This window comes from Oncorhynchus clarkii, chromosome 22 (genome assembly GCF_045791955.1).
Source record: "Oncorhynchus clarkii lewisi isolate Uvic-CL-2024 chromosome 22, UVic_Ocla_1.0, whole genome shotgun sequence".
NCBI classification, from domain to species: domain Eukaryota; kingdom Metazoa; phylum Chordata; class Actinopteri; order Salmoniformes; family Salmonidae; genus Oncorhynchus; species Oncorhynchus clarkii.
This window is the reverse complement of record NC_092168.1, coordinates 20,729,303-20,748,638: the sequence shown is the minus strand read 5'-3', so window position 1 is coordinate 20,748,638 and position 19,336 is coordinate 20,729,303. Positions and strand designations below refer to the sequence as shown.

General features: G+C 43.7%; 2 protein-coding genes across 8 annotated transcripts in view; one reads left to right on the top strand and one right to left on the bottom strand.

The window, feature by feature from the left end:
• Positions 1 to 15,342, top strand: part of LOC139380561 (ubiquitin carboxyl-terminal hydrolase 9X) — a 91,499-nt gene extending 76,157 nt beyond the window's left edge. For 2 of the 6 annotated variants that reach the window (XM_071123332.1, XM_071123329.1), the window contains 6 exons: positions 1,033 to 1,121; positions 5,082 to 5,238; positions 9,959 to 10,171; positions 11,018 to 11,128; positions 13,370 to 13,474; positions 13,643 to 15,339. In XM_071123332.1, the coding sequence (XP_070979433.1) occupies positions 1,033 to 1,121; positions 5,082 to 5,238; positions 9,959 to 10,171; positions 11,018 to 11,128; positions 13,370 to 13,474; positions 13,643 to 13,825 (858 nt within the window). In that variant the 3' untranslated portion in view covers positions 13,826 to 15,339. Of the gene's footprint in view, positions 1 to 1,032; positions 1,122 to 5,081; positions 5,239 to 9,958; positions 10,172 to 11,017; positions 11,129 to 13,369; positions 13,475 to 13,639 lie in introns of all 6 variants that reach the window. The other 4 variants (XM_071123328.1, XM_071123333.1, XM_071123331.1 and 1 more) reach the window with 3 other exon arrangements.
• A 381-nt stretch (positions 15,343 to 15,723) lies between these two features.
• LOC139380562 (ribosomal protein L8) lies at positions 15,724 to 18,367 on the bottom strand. 2 transcript variants are annotated; one of them, XM_071123334.1, is made up of 6 exons: positions 18,331 to 18,367; positions 17,388 to 17,530; positions 17,107 to 17,248; positions 16,721 to 16,939; positions 16,088 to 16,203; positions 15,724 to 15,916 (listed from the first exon to the last, which is right to left on the bottom strand). In XM_071123334.1, the coding sequence occupies exons 2-6, from the start codon at positions 17,523 to 17,525 to the stop codon at positions 15,758 to 15,760; spliced, it is 774 nt and encodes a 257-aa protein (XP_070979435.1). In that variant the 5' UTR covers positions 17,526 to 17,530; positions 18,331 to 18,367; the 3' UTR covers positions 15,724 to 15,757. The 2 variants fall into 2 exon arrangements, with proteins under 2 accessions (XP_070979435.1, XP_070979436.1); XM_071123335.1 differs by lacking the exon at positions 18,331 to 18,367 and adding an exon at positions 17,698 to 18,132.
• Positions 18,368 to 19,336: the final 969 nt, after the last annotated feature.

The window sequence follows — 19,336 nt, the reverse complement described above, 5'->3', positions numbered from 1 at the left end:
CTCGTGGGGACCTACAATTTATTTCCATTCTAAATCCTATTTTCCCTATACTTAACACCTAACCCTAAACCTAACCCCTTAGCTTTTGTCCTCGTGGGGGCGTGTGAAGTCCCCACAAGGGATAATTTTCCTTGTTTTCCTTTCCTTGTGGGGACTTTTGGGGATATCAGGTCCCCACGAGGGTAGAAGAGCAAGACCACACACACACACACACACACACACCCCCACACAAACTAGACAGGTTTTACAGATATAAGTATATATATTTTTAGGGGGTAGGTCCGCTTTAATATTACAGATAGATTGTGGCTTCTATCACTGTAATTAACTGCATCATTTCCAATCCCCCGTATCTTTTTTTGTAAATATATACTCTACTGTTCAAAAATTTGGGGTCATTTAGAAATGTCCTTGTTTTTGAAAGAAAAGCACATTTTTGTCCATTTTAAAATGACATCAAATTGATCAGAAATACAGTGTAGACATTGTTAATGTTGAAAATTACTATTGTAGCTGGAAACGGCAACAAAAAAAAATGATGGAAAATCTACATACATGCGTACAGAGGCCCATTTATCAGCAACCATCACTACTATGTTCCAATGGCACGTTGTGTTAACTGATCCAAGTGAAGAGGCGACTCCGGGATGCTGTCTTTCTAGGTAGAGTTCCAAAGAAAAAGTAATATCTCAGACTGGCCAATAAAAATAAAATATTAAGATGGGCAAAAGAACACAGACACTGGATAGAGGAACTCTGCCTAAAAGGCCAGCATCCTGGAGTCGCCTCTTCACTGTTGACGTTGAGACTGGTGTTTTGCGGGTACTATTTAATGAAGCTGCCTTTAAAGTCACATTTAGAAGTGTCCCATACAATAAGGAGGTGGGAAACTATTGCATCTCAAAAGCCCCAAGTCTCCTCCTCCTACAATCAATTTCTCCGACTGGTCTTTATGTCTTCATATTGGACATATTTCCGTTAATAAGAGGTGTGCTAGATCTTATTGATAGTGTGTGTTTTGTTATCCCCCAGGTGGCGTACTCGTACACCTACGAGCTGAGGCCTTACCTGGACCTGCTGCTGCAGATCCTGCTCATTGAGGACTCCTGGCAGACTCACAGGTAGGTCAGACCCGGGGGGGGGGCAGCATCATATCTTTGCTCCTCACTTTGATCTGGAAAGGGTCACTCAGTGGACTCAGGATTTTTGTCCCAACCTAGAGTGAACTAGGGCTGTCAAAGTTAATCATGCGTTAACATGTGACATGTTAATTGGCGTAAAATAAAATGTGCGCCATTAATCACGTCTCCATTTCTTCACTAAACGGAACCTTTTATTTAAGGTGCATGTGTTTCCACACGGAACACATCAACAATCAATGGTTGCGCCTTTACATAGCTGAAGACCGTGTGCCTCTAGTCAAAATCATGTAGAATTTATACACAATATTACCGGAGCTAAGTTTTTTCTTTCTGCTGCAGATTTGTGCGCCTATCGCAGGCTTTTTTTAACCTACTCGCAGGACACCATTTTTTTGGTTTTATAACATTGTTTAGCTATCTAGTCATGCTAGCTAGCTAGCTAGCTACCAACCGGATAACTTGACCACTGTCAAGGCTATGCACAAATTTGGATGGCACAGGAAAAACTGAAAAGGAATAGGCTACTCAAAGAGATGCTTCAGTGGTAGGCTGCATATGCAAGAGTGGGGTGTGTGTGAGGGTGTAGGAGGGAGACTGTAGGCCTATGTGTGTAAAGTTATCTGAACAGTACAGGGTTTTCATAACATTGTTGGACAAGTTTAAAATCTCTTTGTTCTTTGTATCCATAGAGACAGTTATTTTTTCCTATAGTTACACTCATTTAGAATGCCTGAAGCTTTAACAGTGTGTGTGTGTGTGTGTGTGTGTGTGTGCATTGATAAGAGGGAGTTGGCCTACTTAAACATTGGGAGCATTGTATGTTAGTAACTTTTTTTGGTGTTTATGTTGAAAACGCTATTAACACATAATTTTGTGTTTCCATCCATTACAATCAAAGCATAGTTTGCCTGTAATTTAATGCACTGCTTTTAAAATAGAATATATCTTTTATCTAGGGCCAAATTTGAGCAAATTCAACATTTGTGATGAACTTTATTTAACTCTCTGCAAACTGGAAACGATTTATCCGGAGGCTGCATTCATTGTAGCTGGGGATTTTAACAAGGCTAATCTGAAAACAAGACTCCCTAAATTTTATCAGCATATCGATTGCGCAACCAGGGGTGGAAAGACCTTGGATCATTGTTACTCTAACTTCCGCGACGCATATAAGGCCCTGCCCTGCCCCCCTTTCGGAAAAGCTGACCACGACTCCATTTTGTTGATCCCTGCCTACAGACAGAAACTAAAACAAGAGGCTCCCACGCTGAGGTCTGTCCAACGCTGGTCCGACCAAGCTGACTCCACACTCCAAGACTGCTTCCATCACGTGGACTGGGAGATGTTTCGTATTGCGTCAGATAACAACATTGACGAATACGCCGATTCGGTGTGCGACTTCATTAGAACGTGCGTTGAAGATGTCGTTCCCATAGCAACGATTAAAACATTCCCTAACCAGAAACCGTGGATTGATGGCAGCATTCGTGTGAAACTGAAAGCGCGAACCACTGCTTTTAATCAGGGCAAGGTGTCTGGTAACATGACCGAATACAAACAGTGCAGCTATTCCCTCCGCTTGGCTATCAAACAAGCTAAGCGCCAGTACAGAGACAAAGTAGAATCTCAATTCAACGGCTCAGACACAAGAGGCATGTGGCAGGGTCTACAGTCAATCACGGACTACAGGAAGAAATCCAGCCCAGTCACGGACCAGGATGTCTTGCTCCCAGGCAGACTAAATAACTTTTTTGCCCGCTTTGAGGACAATACAGTGCCACTGACACGGCCTGCAACGGAAACATGCGGTCTCTCCTTCACTGCAGCCGAGGTGAGTAAGACATTTAAACGTGTTAACCCTCGCAAGGCTGCAGGCCCAGACGGCATCCCCAGCCGCGCCCTCAGAGCATGCGCAGACCAGCTGGCCGGTGTGTTTACGGACATATTCAATCAATCCATATACCAGTCTGCTGTTCCCACATGCTTCAAGAGGGCCACCATTGTTCCTGTTCCCAAGAAAGCTAAGGTAACTGAGCTAAACGACTACCGCCCCGTAGCACTCACATCCGTCATCATGAAGTGCTTTGAGAGACTAGTCAAGGACCATATCACCTCCACCCTACCTGACACCCTAGACCCACTCCAATTTGCTTACCGCCCAAATAGGTCCACAGACGATGCAATCTCAACCACACTACACACTGCCCTAACCCATCTGGACAAGAGGAATACCTATGTGAGAATGCTGTTCATCGACTACAGCTCGGCATTCAACACCATAGTACCCTCCAAGCTCGTCATCAAGCTCGAGACCCTGGGTCTCGACCCCGCCCTGTGCAACTGGGTACTGGACTTCCTGACGGGCCGCCCCCAGGTGGTGAGGGTAGGCAACAACATCTCCTCCCCGCTGATCCTCAACACTGGGGCCCCACAAGGGTGCGTTCTGAGCCCTCTCCTGTACTCCCTGTTCACCCACGACTGCGTGGCCACGCACGCCTCCAACTCAATCATCAAGTTTGCGGACGACACAACAGTGGTAGGCTTGATTACCAACAATGACGAGACGGCCTACAGGGAGGAGGTGAGGGCCCTCGGAGTGTGGTGTCAGGAAAATAACCTCACACTCAACGTCAACAAAACTAAGGAGATGATTGTGGACTTCAGGAAACAGCAGAGGGAACACCCCCCTATCCACATCGATGGAACAGTGGTGGAGAGGGTAGCAAGTTTTAAGTTCCTCGGCATACACATCACAGACAAACTGAATTGGTCCACTCACACAGACAGCATCGTGAAGAAGGCGCAGCAGCGCCTCTTCAACCTCAGGAGGCTGAAGAAATTTGGCTTGTCACCAAAAGCACTCACAAACTTCTACAGATGCACAATCGAGAGCATCCTGGCGGGCTGTATCACCGCCTGGTATGGCAACTGCACCGCCCTCAACCGTAAGGCTCTCCAGAGGGTAGTGAGGTCTGCACAACGCATCACCGGGGGCAAACTACCTGCCCTCCAGGACACCTACACCACCCGATGTCACAGGAAGGCCATAAAGATCATCAAGGACATCAACCACCCGAGCCACTGCCTGTTCACCCCGCTATCATCCAGAAGGCGAGGTCAGTACAGGTGCATCAAAGCTGGGACCGAGAGACTGAAAAACAGCTTCTATCTCAAGGCCATCAGACTGTTAAACAGCCACCACTAACACTGAGTGGCTGCTGCCAACACACTGACACTGACTCAACTCCAGCCACTTTAATAATGGGAATTGATGGGAAATGATGTAAATATATCACTAGCCACTTTAAACAATGCTACCTTATATAATGTTACTTACCCTACATTATTCATCTCATATGCATACGTATATGCTGTACTCTATATCATCGACTGTATCCTTATGTAATACATGTATCACTAGCCACTTTAAACTATGCCACTTTGTTTACATACTCATCTCATTTGTACATACTGTACTCGATACCATCTACTGTATCTTGCCTATGCTGCTCTGTACCATCACTCATTCATATATCCTTATGTACATATTCTTTATCCCCTTACACTGTGTACAAGACAGTAGTTTTGGAATTGTTAGTTAGATTACTTGTTATTACTGCATTGTCGGAACTAGAAGCACAAGCATTTCGCTACACTCGCATTAACATCTGCTAACCATGTGTATGTGACAAATAAAATTTGATTTGATTTAATTACCTCAATGTTTAATTATTTTAATTGTTTGACAGCTCTAATGTCAACACATCTGATTCAACTCATCAGACTGCTTAGTGCTGGGCTGGGACTAAAAATGGCACACCCTGTGGCCCTCTAGGAATGGCTGGTTTCCCTGTTTGGAATTTCGTCTCTGGTTGATTTTCTGTTGTGCCAACATCATCATCCCTGCTCTGTTTTTTCTCTCCCTGCTTGGTTGTGTAGGATCCACAACGTGCTGAAGGGTATACCAGATGACAGGGATGGCCTATTTGACACCATCCAGCGCTCCAAGAACCACTACCAGAAACGGGCCTACCAGTGTATCAAGTGCATGGTAGCCCTCTTCAGCAACTGCTCTGTGGCCTACCAGATACTACAGGTATAAGAGACACAACTACACTATGCTACCATCTGAATTAGGGATGGGCATGAGTAATCTAGTACTCAAACCGACTTCAAAGCTCCATCTTTAACCAAAGATCTAAATGTTTTCAAACACAAACTATTTAGTGGAATGTGCATTGTGGCTGCCCGAACGGGCAAATTACATTTTGTCTTGAAGACGACATGAATTTGCTTTTACTCGTGTTCCATTTGTGCATTTGCGGGGCATAACAAAAAAGAGACCAAGCCAAGCATTGCACAATTTTTCTCCCTATATTCCCTTTCCCCTCCGTGTGTCATTCACTCAATTGCGTTCCGACTGCTCCCTACACACACACACGTGCTGAGTGCACACCAAAGATCCTGTTTGGCTTACAGAAATAAATGCCTATGAAAAACATATCTAACTGATGGGATACACAAGCTACATTCCTTGCCAAACGACTACAGCTTTATCACAAATTCAAAATGGACTGGTTGATTGAAGTAGGAAAATGTGTTCCAATAACGTCCCGTCTATTTTCCGCTTAGGCTACTTTGCGAACTGCTAGTATATAATTGGTTAGTCTAGGCTATAACCCCCCTAAACATAGACAGGTTCCACACTGAAAATACACTAAAACATTTTGTTTATTAAGACAAAGAGCATATTTTCATCAGAATCATTAAGCATAGGCCTACTCACCAAACCAATGTCGCGGCCGTAAATAATCACCATGCAGTGTTCAAAGTGGAGTTGTTCATCCATTTTAGAAAATTCCAAAGAACGGGCAGAATGTACAAAGTTGGAACGTCTGTATACAGTGGGACCAAAAAGTATTTAGTCAGCCACCAATTGTGCAAGTTCTCCCACTTAAAAAGATGAGAGAGGCCTGTAATTCTCATCATAGGTACACTTCAACTATGACAGACAAAATGAGAAAAGAAAATCACATTTTTAATTAATTTATTTGCAAATTATGGTGGAAAATAAGTATTTGGTCACCTACAAACAAGCAAGATTTCTGGCTCTCATAGACCTGTAACTTCTTCTTTAAGAGGCTTCTCTGTCCTCTCGTTACCTGTATTAATGGCACCTGTTTGAACTTGTTATCAGTATAAAAGACACCTGTCCACAACCTCAAACAGTCACACTCCAAACTCCACTATGGCCAAGACCAAAGAGCTGTCAAAGGACACCAGAAACAAAATTGTAGACCTGCACCAGGCTGGGAAGACTGAATCTGCAATAGGTAAGCAGCTTGGTTTGAAGAAATCAACTGTGGGAGCAATTATTAGGAAATGGAAGACATACAAGACCACTGATAATCTCCCTCAATCTGGGGCTCCACGCAAGATCTCACCCCGTGGGGTCAAAATGATCACAAGAACGGTGAGCAAAAATCCCAGAACCACACGGGGGGACCTAGTGAATGACCTGCAGAGAGCTGGGACCAAAGTAACAAAGCCTACCATCAGTAACACACTACGCCGCCAGGGACTCAAATCCTGCAGTGCCAGACGTGTCCCCCTGCTTAAGCCAGTACATGTCCAGGCCCGTCTGAAGTTTGCTAGAGAGCATTTGGATGATCCAGAAGAAGTTTGGGAGAATGTTGTAAGGTTAGATGAAACCATAATATAACTTTTTGGTAAAAACTCAACTTGTCGTGTTTGGAGGACAAAGAATGCTGAGTTGCATCCAAAGAACACCATACCTACTGTGAAGCATGGGGGTGGAAACATCATGCTTTGGGGCTGTTTTTCTGCAAAGGGACCAGGACGACTGATCCGTGTAAAGGAAAGAATGAATGGGGCCATGTATCGTGAGATTTTGAGTGAAAACCTCCTTCCATCAGCAGGGGCATTGAAGATGAAACGTGGCTGGGTCTTTCAGCATGACAATGGTCCCAAACACACCGCCCGGGCAATGAAGGAGTGGCTTCGTAAGAAGCATTTCAAGGTCCTGGAGTGGCCTAGCCTAGTCTCCAGATCTCAACCCCATAGCTCCATTCCGTTTCTTTCTTCTTTTTTTTTTTATTTTGAAAAACTCCCCAGTCCTTAACGATTACAAGCATACCCATAACATGATGCAGCCACAGCTATGCTTGAAAATATGGAGAGTGGCACTCAGTAATATCTTATTGGATTTGCCCAAAACATAACACTTTGCAAACAGGATGCATGTTTTGGAATATTTTTGTTCTGCACATGGTTCCTTCTTTTCATTCTGTCAATAAGGTTACTCTTGTGGGGTAACTACAATGGTGTTGATCCATCCTCAGTTTTCTAATTTCACAGTAATTAAACTAACTGTTTTAAAGTCCCCATTGGCCTTATGGTGAAATTCATGAGCAGTTTCCTTCCTCTACGGCCACTGAGTTGGGAAGCATGCCTGTCTCTTTGTAGTGACTGGGTGTATTAATACACCATCCAAAGTGTAGTTAATAACTTTACCATGCTCAAAGGGATATTCAATGTCTGCTTTTTATTTTTTACCCATCTACCAATAGGTACCCTTCTTTGTAAGGCATTGGAAAACCTCTGGTCTTTGTGGTTGAGTATGTGTTTAAAATTCACTGCTCGACTGAGGGACCTTACAGATCACTGAATGTATGGGGTACAAAAATCAGGTAGTCATTTAAAAAAAAAAAATCATGTTAAACCCTATTATTGTGCACAGTGAGTCCATGCAACTTATTGTGACTTGTTAAGCACATTTGTACTCTTGAACATATTTAGATTTGCCATAGCAAAGGGGTTGAATACTTAATAAGTAAACATTTTGATACACTATACTTGCTTGTTTTGTCTCACAAACTCGAATTAGGCTAACTATTCTAATTTTAACAACCAGGAAATGGCGTAGCGAATTCTGCATAGTGTATCTGTAAATGGCACTTGCTTATTTATTGACTGAATATTCACTGATTGTACACAACATTAGGAACACCTTCCTAATATTGAGTTGCACCCCCTTTTGCCCTCATAACAGCCTCAATTTGTCAGGACATGGACTACAAGGTGTCGAGCATTCCATAGGGATGCTGGCCCATGTTGACTCCAGTGCTTCCCACAGTTGTCAAGTTTGCTGGATGTCCTTTGGGTGGAACATTATTAATACACACAGGAAACTGTTGAGCGTGAAAAACCCAGCAGCGGTGCAGTTCTTGACACACTGAAACCGGTGCACCTGGCAAGTACTACAATACCCTGTTCAAAAGCACTTAAATATTTTGTCTTGTCCATTCACCCTCTGAATGGCACACATACACAATCCACGTCTCAATTGTCTCGAGGCTTAAAAAGCCTTCTTCAACCTGTCTCCTCCCCCCATCTACATTCATTGATTGAAGTGGTTTTAAGAGGTGTGCTCGTGGCTTTCCCCTGGACAGTCCATGTCATGGAAAGAGCAGCTGTTTCTATTGTTTTGTACACTGTGTATATATGGGGCAATTGAGCAATTACGATTTATCTGTAATGGTTAGACAAATTAGGCATTGTTGGCATAGGCCTATAGATAAATGTGATTTATTTAAATTCAATGTTTTTATTGCAGGACTTGTATTCTAAAAATACAGGCCTTGTGTTCTATACTAAACAAAAATATGAACGCAACATGTGAAGTGTTGGTCCCATGTTTCATGAGCTGAAGTAAAATATCCCAGAAATGTTCCATACAAAAAGCTTATTTCTCACAAATGTCTTTACATCCTTGTTAGTGAGCATTTCTCCTTTGCCAAGATATACCAATCCTGTCAGGTGGATGGATTATCAAGAAGCTGATTAAACAGCATGCTCAATACACAGGTGCACCTTGTGCTGGGGTACAATAAAAGGCCACTCTAAAATGTGCAGTTTTGTCACACAACACAATGCCACAGATATCTCACGTTTTGAGGGAGGGTGCAATTGGCATGCTGGCTACAGGAATGCTCATCAGAGCTGTTGCCAGAGAAAATAATGTATATTTCTCTACCATAAGCTGCCTCCAACGTCATTTTAGAGAATTTGACAGTACGTCTAACCGGCTTCAGAACCTCAGACCACGTGTAACCACGCCAGCCCTGGACCTCCACATCCAGCAATTTCACCTACTGGATCGTCTGAGACCAGCCACCCGGACAGCTGATGAGTTTTTGTAAATAAAAATAAATAAATGTATCCTTTATTTAACTAGGCAAGTCATTTGAGAACAAATTCTTATTTACAATGACGGCCTACTCCGGCCAAACCCGGACGACGCTGGGCCAATCGCCCTATGGGACTCCTAATCACAGCCGGATGTGATGCAGCCTGGATTCGAACCAGGGACTGCAGTGACGCCTCTTGCACTGAGATGCAGTGTTTTAGACCACTGTGTCACTCGGGAGCCCAGAAACTGAGGAGTGTTTCTGTCTGTAATAAAGCCCTTTGTGGGGAAATCTCATTTTGTTTGGCTGGACCTGGCTCCCCAGTGGCTGGGCCAGGCTGCCCGGTGGGGTGGGCCTTTGCCCAACAAGACACATCCATGGCTGCGCCCCTGTCCATAGATTAGGGCTTAATTAATTTATTGAATGTCAAATGCCCATCTCTAGTCTGAATCTAGGAGTCATTTTATTCTGTAAATAGCCCTTCATTGATCTTTTTATTTTATTGTTAAAAATTAAATCATATTTTCAGGATTCAGAATTGCAGCGGAAGGAAAAAGGTAATTCATAAGCACTCTTAGTAATAGTATGTGTTTCTCTGTCCTGCAGAGTAACGGGGACCTGAAGCGTAAGTGGACGTGGGCAGTGGAGTGGCTCGGTGACGAGCTGGAAAGGAGGCCCTACACAGGGAACCCTCAGTACACCTACAACAACTGGTCTCCCCCAGTCCAGAGCAACGAGACCTCCAACGGATACTTCCTGGAGCGCTCGCACTCCGCACGCATGACCCTGGCCAAGGCCTGTGAACTCTGCCCTGAGGAGGTAAGACTCACACCAAATGATGCACACACACACACAAACAACACAAAGGTAATACAGTAGTATCTAACATGGATGCATGGCCGAAATGGTAGTAGTTGTAGTAGAGAAAGGTCAGTATTGGAAAGTCCCTCCAAAAAAGTGGTGTCTTTTTGAAGGATGCATCATTCTGACCTTGTTGGTTTTGACCTACAGAGTTAAAATGATGTAATGTGGAGACGCGGAGCTTGCCTGTTGTAATAATAGTGTTAATGAATTTGTAAAACAGAGCAGTGTTGATTATGTGGGACCTCAATATGCAGCAATACATAAACTATACCATTTTCTTTGTGATGTATTGTTAACATGTTGACGCTAACCATCTGTTTTTTCACTCTTCTCTGTCTCAAGTATTTTCAAGTGTTACTGGAACTGAATGTTTTTAAAGCTACAGTTGAGAGTTCCAAGTTAGCACAAAGGTTATTTTGGAAACTGTGAACTGTAATCTGCTGGGAAATGATTTCTTAAGTATTTTTGTAATCTTCAGAATGTATACATGTTTTTTCTATAGGCAAGGGCTTAGAGTTTTTGACACATTTTATTTCCAGTTTATACGCCCATAGTATATTGTAAGCTAACATTATTACAATACTTTTTTTCTATAATTTCCCTTATTTGTGTTACAAAGTTGTATTTGCTGAAGCTTGGTGTACATTACGTCCAGCCTAATTGATCCTTATCATAAATAGCGATATGATAGAAATGATATGCTACTTTAAAACTTTAAAACGAAGAAATCCACTTGAAAGCATCGTTTATTGACACCTGTATATATTATGCAATAATATCAATTATGCTATTTCAAACTAGTGTCACTTAACGAAGCACGGTGAGGCGGTGTCTGAAGAAGATGCTGCCATGCGGAAATCGTCCTCGCCACAGCAGCTTTTGCCAGGGGAAGGGACAGGACAGCAGCACACTGTAAGCCCTCATATATAACCGCCACAGCCACCCTTCTCCTCTCTCTCTAGATGTTCCATACAGGGCGATGTTACTGCTGTCCACTAGCACAGTGACACGAGGAGAGTAGCCTGGGCAGTAACAACACACACACAGTCTGGAGTATTGGAGCAGGACAATAACAGATGGCAGTGACGAGATGTCTGCTCGGCTGTTTGCGTGCTGCTCCCAAAAGTGATTTTGAAATTTTGTGATGGTGCAAATGATTCAACCAAAAAATCCTTTCTGAGTATCCAGTAACTGACAATGCAGCCAACTCCAGGTTCGTAGGCAGAGACTGGCGATAAATGTATCCTAGTAGAGAATTAATAGAGCCAAACTCCAACAGGTCAATTCTAATGTTGAACCATCACCAACTATGAGCAGCAAACAGAGAGCAAACGTTTCCTCTTTCCAGTCCGGTAGCAGTGTCCCATTGGTTACCTAAAGCAGCACTGACTTCCTGGCTTCCCTTACGTTTTATTGGTTCTCCATCTCAACGTAACACTGTTAATCCAATCGATACCGTTTGTTCCTCCTCCCCAAAGCAAACTCAACCTGCGGTGTGACCGTCCATATGACACAACTGATCGAAAACTCTTAGCCTTGGCTATAGTGGATGATGAGGTGCTAGCCTAGTGTTGATGTCATGTAGTGTACTTACTGTGTGTTCAAGTGATGTTGTTTTTGTGTTGAGACTAGGTCTACATAGGGGCAACCTGTGGTTTGTGCTTCAGCCATGTAATGGCATGTGTTAATATATCGCTAATCAACAGGACTCATTGAACAGTTCACGTCTTAATGTTGATTGTATTTTTTAAAATATACATACATTTAAAAAAAAAAAAATTCTCCCCAATTTCGTTTTATCCAATTGGTAGTTAGTCTTGTCTCATCGCTGCAACTCCCGTACGGACTTGGGAGAGGCGAAGGTCGAGAGCCGTGCGTCCTCTGAAACACAACCCAACTGCTTCTTGACACAATGCCCACTTAACCTTAAGCCAGCCGCACCAACGTGTCGGAGGAAACACCGTACACCTGGCAACCATGTCAGCATGCACTGTGCCCGGCCCACCACAGAAGTCGCTAGTGCGCGATGGGACAAGGACATCCCTGCCGGCCAAACCCTCCCCTAACCCGGACGACACTGGGCCAATTGTCCCAGGCGCGGCTGGCTGCGACAGAGCCTGGACTCTAACCCAGAATCTCTAGTGGCACAGCTAGCATTGCAGTGCCTTAGACCACTGCGCCACTCGGGAGGCCCATGTTGATTGTTTTTATCGGAAACTTTGCCTTGCATACAGATAGAATTGTAACCCATCTATATGCATGTCCAATTTTATAATAAATCTGGACAGATGGAATCACTAGTTTCGAAAAAAAAAGCATGTCTTTGGAGCACAAGTTTAATTGACGATAGGCAGCACCTACTTTACCCACACGTTATTGTAGGATTACAATAGGGGTCTGCAGTAGTATTGAGTGCATGTTTTCAGGCACATTTCCAGTACAATAAGTTTGTTATATCATCAACCTACCTCTACCCCACTTAGACTAACACACAAGCTGTTTTCTATCCCTGGTTTGTCTGGTCACATGTTGTAATGTGTTCAGCTGGATGTTGTAGTGTGTCAGTCTGTCTTTATAAGCAGACCGAATCATGATAGACACAGGGCCAGTTGATGCAAGCACAAAGATGCCACTGGCCTAACAGCCACAGAACTATCATGGATTGAACAAACTGAAAGCAGTGTGTTTAAATCCTTCAGTTTTTCTCGGATCCAGTGCATTCGCATCTAGTATTAGACCCTTCAAATTAGCCCATATCAACATTATAAGAACAGCTCTGGCCCCAGTCCCGTTGGTGTTATATGGAAACATGAGCTCGTTAAAAGCATGTCTCCCACCACACTGCGGAGAAGCTCGCTAGCGGAGAATAACACCCACTCACTCACATAACAAAGTCTATTTTCTATTTATACCTCTGTCAGTTGATATTATTACATCCAAGGCTGTCACACTCTCCTACACAGCATGTGCCTCGCTTTCATCTCATTCAGTTAAAATAGGCTAAAGTAGGACAACGTTCCCATCCAGTGCAAAGGCATATTAACAGACTCTTTGGTCTGCTATTGGGTCCATAGACTTGAGCTGTGTGTGAATGTTGGTGTTAGGTAGAAAAATGCATTGGGAATAAAACTATTCTTTGACTTCATTTCCCAGGAGCCCGATGACCAGGAAGCCCCGGAAGATCAGGACACCTCCCCTCCAGATGACATCTCCCTCTACCCTCATTCGTCTCCGGGGACTACGACACAGTTTCAGCAGGTACACATCTACTATATTGTAGAAGCAGCATGATATTTAGACTTTTAAGGAGCCATGTAAACAGAGACTTCTCAACAATTGAAGAACCTATGGCAGACATTTTGGGTCAAGTTCCACCACATATCAGTAGTTTAACAAAAAAACGATTGTTTTCTCATTCCCCAGCAGAACAACCACCCCCACGGGCAGCCGTACACAGGCCCAGCTGCCCAGCACATGAACAACCCCCAGCGCCCCGGCCCTGTCCCTTCCTCTGCGCCCGGCACAGGCCCACAAGCACAAGACAACTGGGAGAGCACTGAGGAGGTCCCCTCCACCACCTCCTTGGCCCCTGCTCCGCCTAAGGAGTAACACCGGCCCTCCCCTCTGCTGTGCCTCCATCGTCCTGCTCTCTTTCCTCTCGTCCTCCAGTCGACCGACCGAGCTCCTGATCGGGGGCCTCAAGGGCACGGCAGGGCAGGGCCAGGCTTCACAGCTCCTCTCCAGGCCCCTACTGTGAGTCTCTCCCCCTACAGCCTGCTCCTGTGCTGCCTGTCTGGAGGGGGGGTGCTCTCCCCTGGGTTGTTATGCCCTGCAGACTGGGGCCTGGCTGCTGTCAACAGCAGTGGGGTAATAAACATAATGACCCAGGCCTGACGATGCTGATGCGCTTGTCTACATGACGGAAAGGTGTACATAATATGTTCATGTTTTGACTGTTCAAAAAATTAATCCCCCGCAATAGCGTAACTTTGTCAGGTTTGCTGTTGGGAGATAACAAAAAAATAAAACGCTTAAGAGAACTCCTTTTTGTTTTATCACCCATGCGCAGCAGTGCGATTTGGTCTGACATCAGTTACTGGTCATTCACCTTTAGGAGGACACATTAAGCTCCTTGACAACCTCTTGACCCATGCCAAATCAACTCACGTGCTGGGGTTTTAGTGTGAGACATGGAATGGTTGGGTGAACTTTTACTGTGTTTTGGTTGATGTGAAAAAGTGATGCAAAATTGTTCTGGCACTCTCATTGCCTTTTATTTTTGTTCTGGTAATCCAATCCTTTCGGAAGCTATAGATAATATGCTGTAACATTTAGCATGGCTTCTCACCAGAATAGCGTAGCGCAAGGGGAAATGTCATCCCAACTGATGTCCTTTAATCCTAGAGGACACTTCCTTTAGGCTTTTTTAATGCTCATCTACCCCTTGTTGAACCAATGTAAGAATAAGTGGCTTTTCAATTGCTCATTGTTAAAATCCTCCAACTTCACATTCGGCGGTCAGTTTAGTTTATCTATAGGAATTGAGAAAATTAAAAACATATGCAACAGATTTGCTCTGCCAGGCTACCTGATGTGTACTAGACTGTGGTTTGCTTCTGTATCTTTTTGGTAGAGCCTAGTCTTAGACGACCGCTACCATTCTTTCATGGAGCTCACCGGGCGGCAGCATCGGAGGGAACACAGTAGGGTTAGAAGATATCGGCTGGTTAGTCATGTTGCAACTTGAGCTAAACGTAAACATCAGTAAATACTGTATTTAATTGGTAAGTTTAACCGTGTATTTTTTGGATTTGTCAAATACCAAATACTCCTGCAAATGAAAATATTCTGCACACCGTATTATATTTAAATATTTTGCTCTTATTTTATAGAATTTATTTTGTTGTATTTCACAAAAAAAAATATTTGATTTGAGGAACATTTGTCCGTGTTATTTTTAATGGAGATCGACTGAACAGAGTTCTGCGCCCAGTTTGCCGACTTTTGTTTTGGCCATGGTGTGACGTTGAATTCTGGAGCTACAGTCGCGATGTGAACTTTCAGGAGGTTTTGTGCACAGAAATATAAAATTAAAAAAAGCATTGCCCTTAGCAGATAAAGAACATGGAATCTTGACTGTCTTTTGTATATATGCAAATACACAATGCACATTGAAAAATTACTATTTACTTTCTGGGTGCTCAGGATGTGCCTAAAACTAAATGGCCAATACATGCTTTGCAGTGTATTGAACTTGGGCTTATAAAATGCAGCATACTAGATCGGACCTTGTGATACCATGATTAAGCTCCCTTTATTTTAACCATGTCTTAATTCATTGTTGGGAAAAACAATTTATGGTGATCCGGCCCCATCAACCACACTCATCTACTACACTTTTATAAAATGTAACCCTCACTGCTAGATGAGTGCTACCAAAAACAGAGTGAATAGTCCTCGTATCCAACTCCATGCTTACAAACACTGGCGCTACAAAAGGAGTCAGATCAGCTTCCTTGGAACATTTTATTGTAAAGGGAGTTAGTTCTCCTTCTCCGTGACCGTCTTTGTTCCACGCAGTCTGCCTGTACGACGGGCAGCAATGAGACCGACCTTGCGACCAGCGGGTGCATCCCTCCTGATAGTTGAGGGTTTTCCAATATGCTGGTGGTTACCACCACCGAAGGGATGTTCAACAGGCTAGAAAGAAGTTAGAAACATGTTAGCAAAGGGCCATTTACAAACATCAGGTGCAGAGAATAATTATTTTTCCAGAGATTGAGGTAGAACATAAGATTCTTAAACATAGGGATGGATAAATGCCTGAACCTACCCAAAAATAAATATGCAGAAGATTTCATGTCCACTTACATTCATGGCCACACCACGGACACGTGGCCAGGAGTTCCTCTTGGCCTTGTACTTGTGGTAGGCACGACCGGCCTTCAGGATGGGCTTGTCAATACGTCCACCTCCGGCAACCACACCTGAAGCCCAGAGGAGAGAGAACCATTAAGCATTGGACAGGATTTCCTACCCAGGCAATATGCTCTGAAAACAACCATGTCACGACCTGGATTCTTAACAGCAAATCAGAATTGTAGTCGCTTAAGTTTCTGGTCTCTAGCTTAACCGTCTGCCTACAAACAACCAGTCACCAAATCGATCCAAAATACTGCATACAGTGCAGATTCCTTGCACTTCAAGGATCCAAGAGAAGGTCGTTAACTTGACATTGGACCCAGTTAATGAGAAACAATATTTTTTATTTTACCTTTAACTAGGCAAGTCAGTTAAGAACAAATTCTTATTTTCAATGACGGTCTAGGAACAGTGGGTTAACTGTCTGTTCAGGGGCAGAACGACAGATTTATACCATGTCAGCTCGGGTGTTTGAATCACTGGCAAAGGTTTGTGGTCAAAGATCAAAATGTAGGTCATGCATCCACCTCTCCCCATTAAATCAGAAAGCATCAGCAAACATGTCATATTTTGTGTTCTTACCAACAACAGCTCTGTTAGCAGAAGCAATGACCTTCTTGGAGCCAGAGGGAAGCTTGACTCTGGACTTCTTGGTCTCTGGGTTGTGGGAGATGACTGTGGCGTAGTTCCCAGACGCTCTGGCCAGCTTGCCCCTGTCACCAGGTTTCTCCTCCAGGCAGCAGATGATGGTTCCCTCAGGCATGGTGCCCACAGGCAGAACATTACCAATGTTCAGCTGGGCTGAGAAGGGAACATTTATTAAGGTACCAGGCATTCACATTGTAGTTGGAGATTAGATCCTAAGAGATGACAACTGCCATCTAACCAGCATAGCATAGAATGTGTTAGACACAGGGTTGTTAGTTAACCCGTAGGCTGCCAAGTACGTGTCAATCTCCATTCCTTACCTTTCTTGCCACAGTAGATGAACTGTCCGGTGTGGATGCCCTCAGCAGCAATGAACAGCTCAGTCCTCTTCTTGAACCGGTAGGGGTCACGGAAAGCCACCTTGGCAAGGGGAGCACCACGGCCAGGGTCATGGATAATGTCCTGAGAGAGACAAAAGGTCAGGTCCAAAGCAGATGGATGTTACACAAAATAAACTACCTAAAAGAATGCACGGCAAACGCAACTTTGGACCTTGTAGAAAACATATTTTAACAGCAAAAGCTATTGTGAGAGCGCTTACCTTTACGATTCCCTTGATGTAACCATGACGTTCTGCGAAGTCAATGTGTCTGAGTTTAGCGGCACCTTTTCTGTGCTTCACGTGGGCTTTGAACACGGAGCCGGCACCTTTTCTCTGTCCCCTGATAACACGTCCCATCGTGACTGGAAAGAAAAAATGAGAGTATTCGGTTAGAGCCAGGATAAAAGTAGAGATTTTTACAGTTCAACAGATGTACTAGCAATTGCCTACATGATAGCAAGTTACGTTACACATTCATGAATGTGTAACGTTATGTAGCTACTATTCTTTTTATTTGCTCAACAAATACCTGCCACTTGCCGCAGTTAGCCACTGAAGAAATGTACAGTATCTACCTAGCTAGTTAACCAACGAACTCTGAAATCAAGTAGGGATCCTGTTCTGCAAGAAAGGTGAATTGATAACTGAAAACTTTATATAATAAAAATGGACAATACACTTGCGTGTATGGTTGCTAGCCAGCCATCATGCGGATTTTCCTAGCATGCCAACACTAGTTAGCTACCTCGAAAACTTAAGACGCCAACACACTCACTACACTATACAAGTTCATCCAACTAGAAACCATGCACATACACGTTGGGTAAAGCTATTGTGAACTATTCTACAGCAACTGCCCGGCCGTGATAAATACAGAACGCCTGAACAAATCACCGAACCAGAAAATCGAGCTACCAGCGGCTAGTGACCAACTACTGTAAGGTACACCAAAACGACAGGCCATGTCACTGCACACCCATACACACACCACTCATCCAATAATTAAAACGCAATAATCACATTTTGTCGCTTAAATAATAAAACGACTATACTTAGCAGTGTTTATTATATATGTTCTGGTTACATTTTCGAGAGGATGATAGGATTTTAAACCAGATTTAACTCGGATTATGTGAAGAGAATAAAATCGCCATTCCCCTACCTAAACCCCGATGACGGAAAGAGGAAGAGTCCGAGGATTTCTTCCGGTGAAATATACCATGGGGCTGATGGGAACAGTAGGCACGTGTTTTTTTTCCTGCTGTGAATTAGATTGCCCAACAGGTGGCAGCAGATCATTAGCAGACATCTATTTGTGTTTGATAAAGCTTCCATTGCTTTACACACACGGAGTACAGAGCAGGACGCATCCAGGGATGTCTCATCATGTAACTTCACGATTTAATTCCTTTTCACCTCCGTAATTACACTCATTTTCAAGTGTTAATGTCATGTACAAAAGTACAGTGAAATGCCTTACTTGCAAGCACTAAGCACACCAACAATATCGTAATCAATATCAATGTAGTACTAAAAATAACATAAAGTAGAACAAAGAGCGATGTTCCACTCCTCAGAAAATATGAATATCTAAACACATTCAATTTCCCAATTTTTTGCCCTTTTGGAACTTTTTTTTAACACTGAGTTCACCGCCAGGTTAAATAAGGTTGTTGACATTCCCAAAAAGAGGTAGGCTAAATGCCTGGTCTGGAGGATAGACCTGTGGGACAGACAAGGTTTGCTTCTCCTGCTCAGATGTTGCTGATGCATGCCATATCTTACAATGCCTGGATAGGTATTTTACGCATCAGCAAACCACATCATATGGTATAGCAATCTGGTGCGCAACCGCACAGTCAATGACATGGCATGCAATCATTGGGTGATGCATGCAACTACTGATTAAGGGAACACGGCCAATGATTTCTTCTTCCCAACTCCTGCTGCTTCCCTTCATCCCTGTCTGTGGCTTGCTATTATGCAAATCTTCCACAGCCAAACTCTGCCACACAGCCTATGACCTCTGATTAACCTGATCCCCTCAACACAGGGCCTGACTAACGCATTTGGGGCCGGGGCACCGGCCTCTTTTTTTGTCTGGAAATCAGCTAACTTCCTGAATTTCAACACATTTCGCCATGGTCCAGAGAGAAAAATGTGCAGTT

Excerpts from the sequence above, each read along its gene's own strand:
- LOC139380562 (XM_071123334.1), bottom strand. The coding sequence starts at position 17,525 with ATGGGACGTGTTATCAGGGGACAGAGAAAAGGTGCCGGCTCCGTGTTC. Across the intron at positions 16,940-17,106 it reads CATCTACTGTGGCAAGAAAG|CCCAGCTGAACATTGGTAAT; the intron begins GTAAGGAATGGA and ends TTCCCTTCTCAG. Across the intron at positions 16,204-16,720 it reads TGCTAACAGAGCTGTTGTTG|GTGTGGTTGCCGGAGGTGGA; the intron begins GTAAGAACACAA and ends TCTGGGCTTCAG.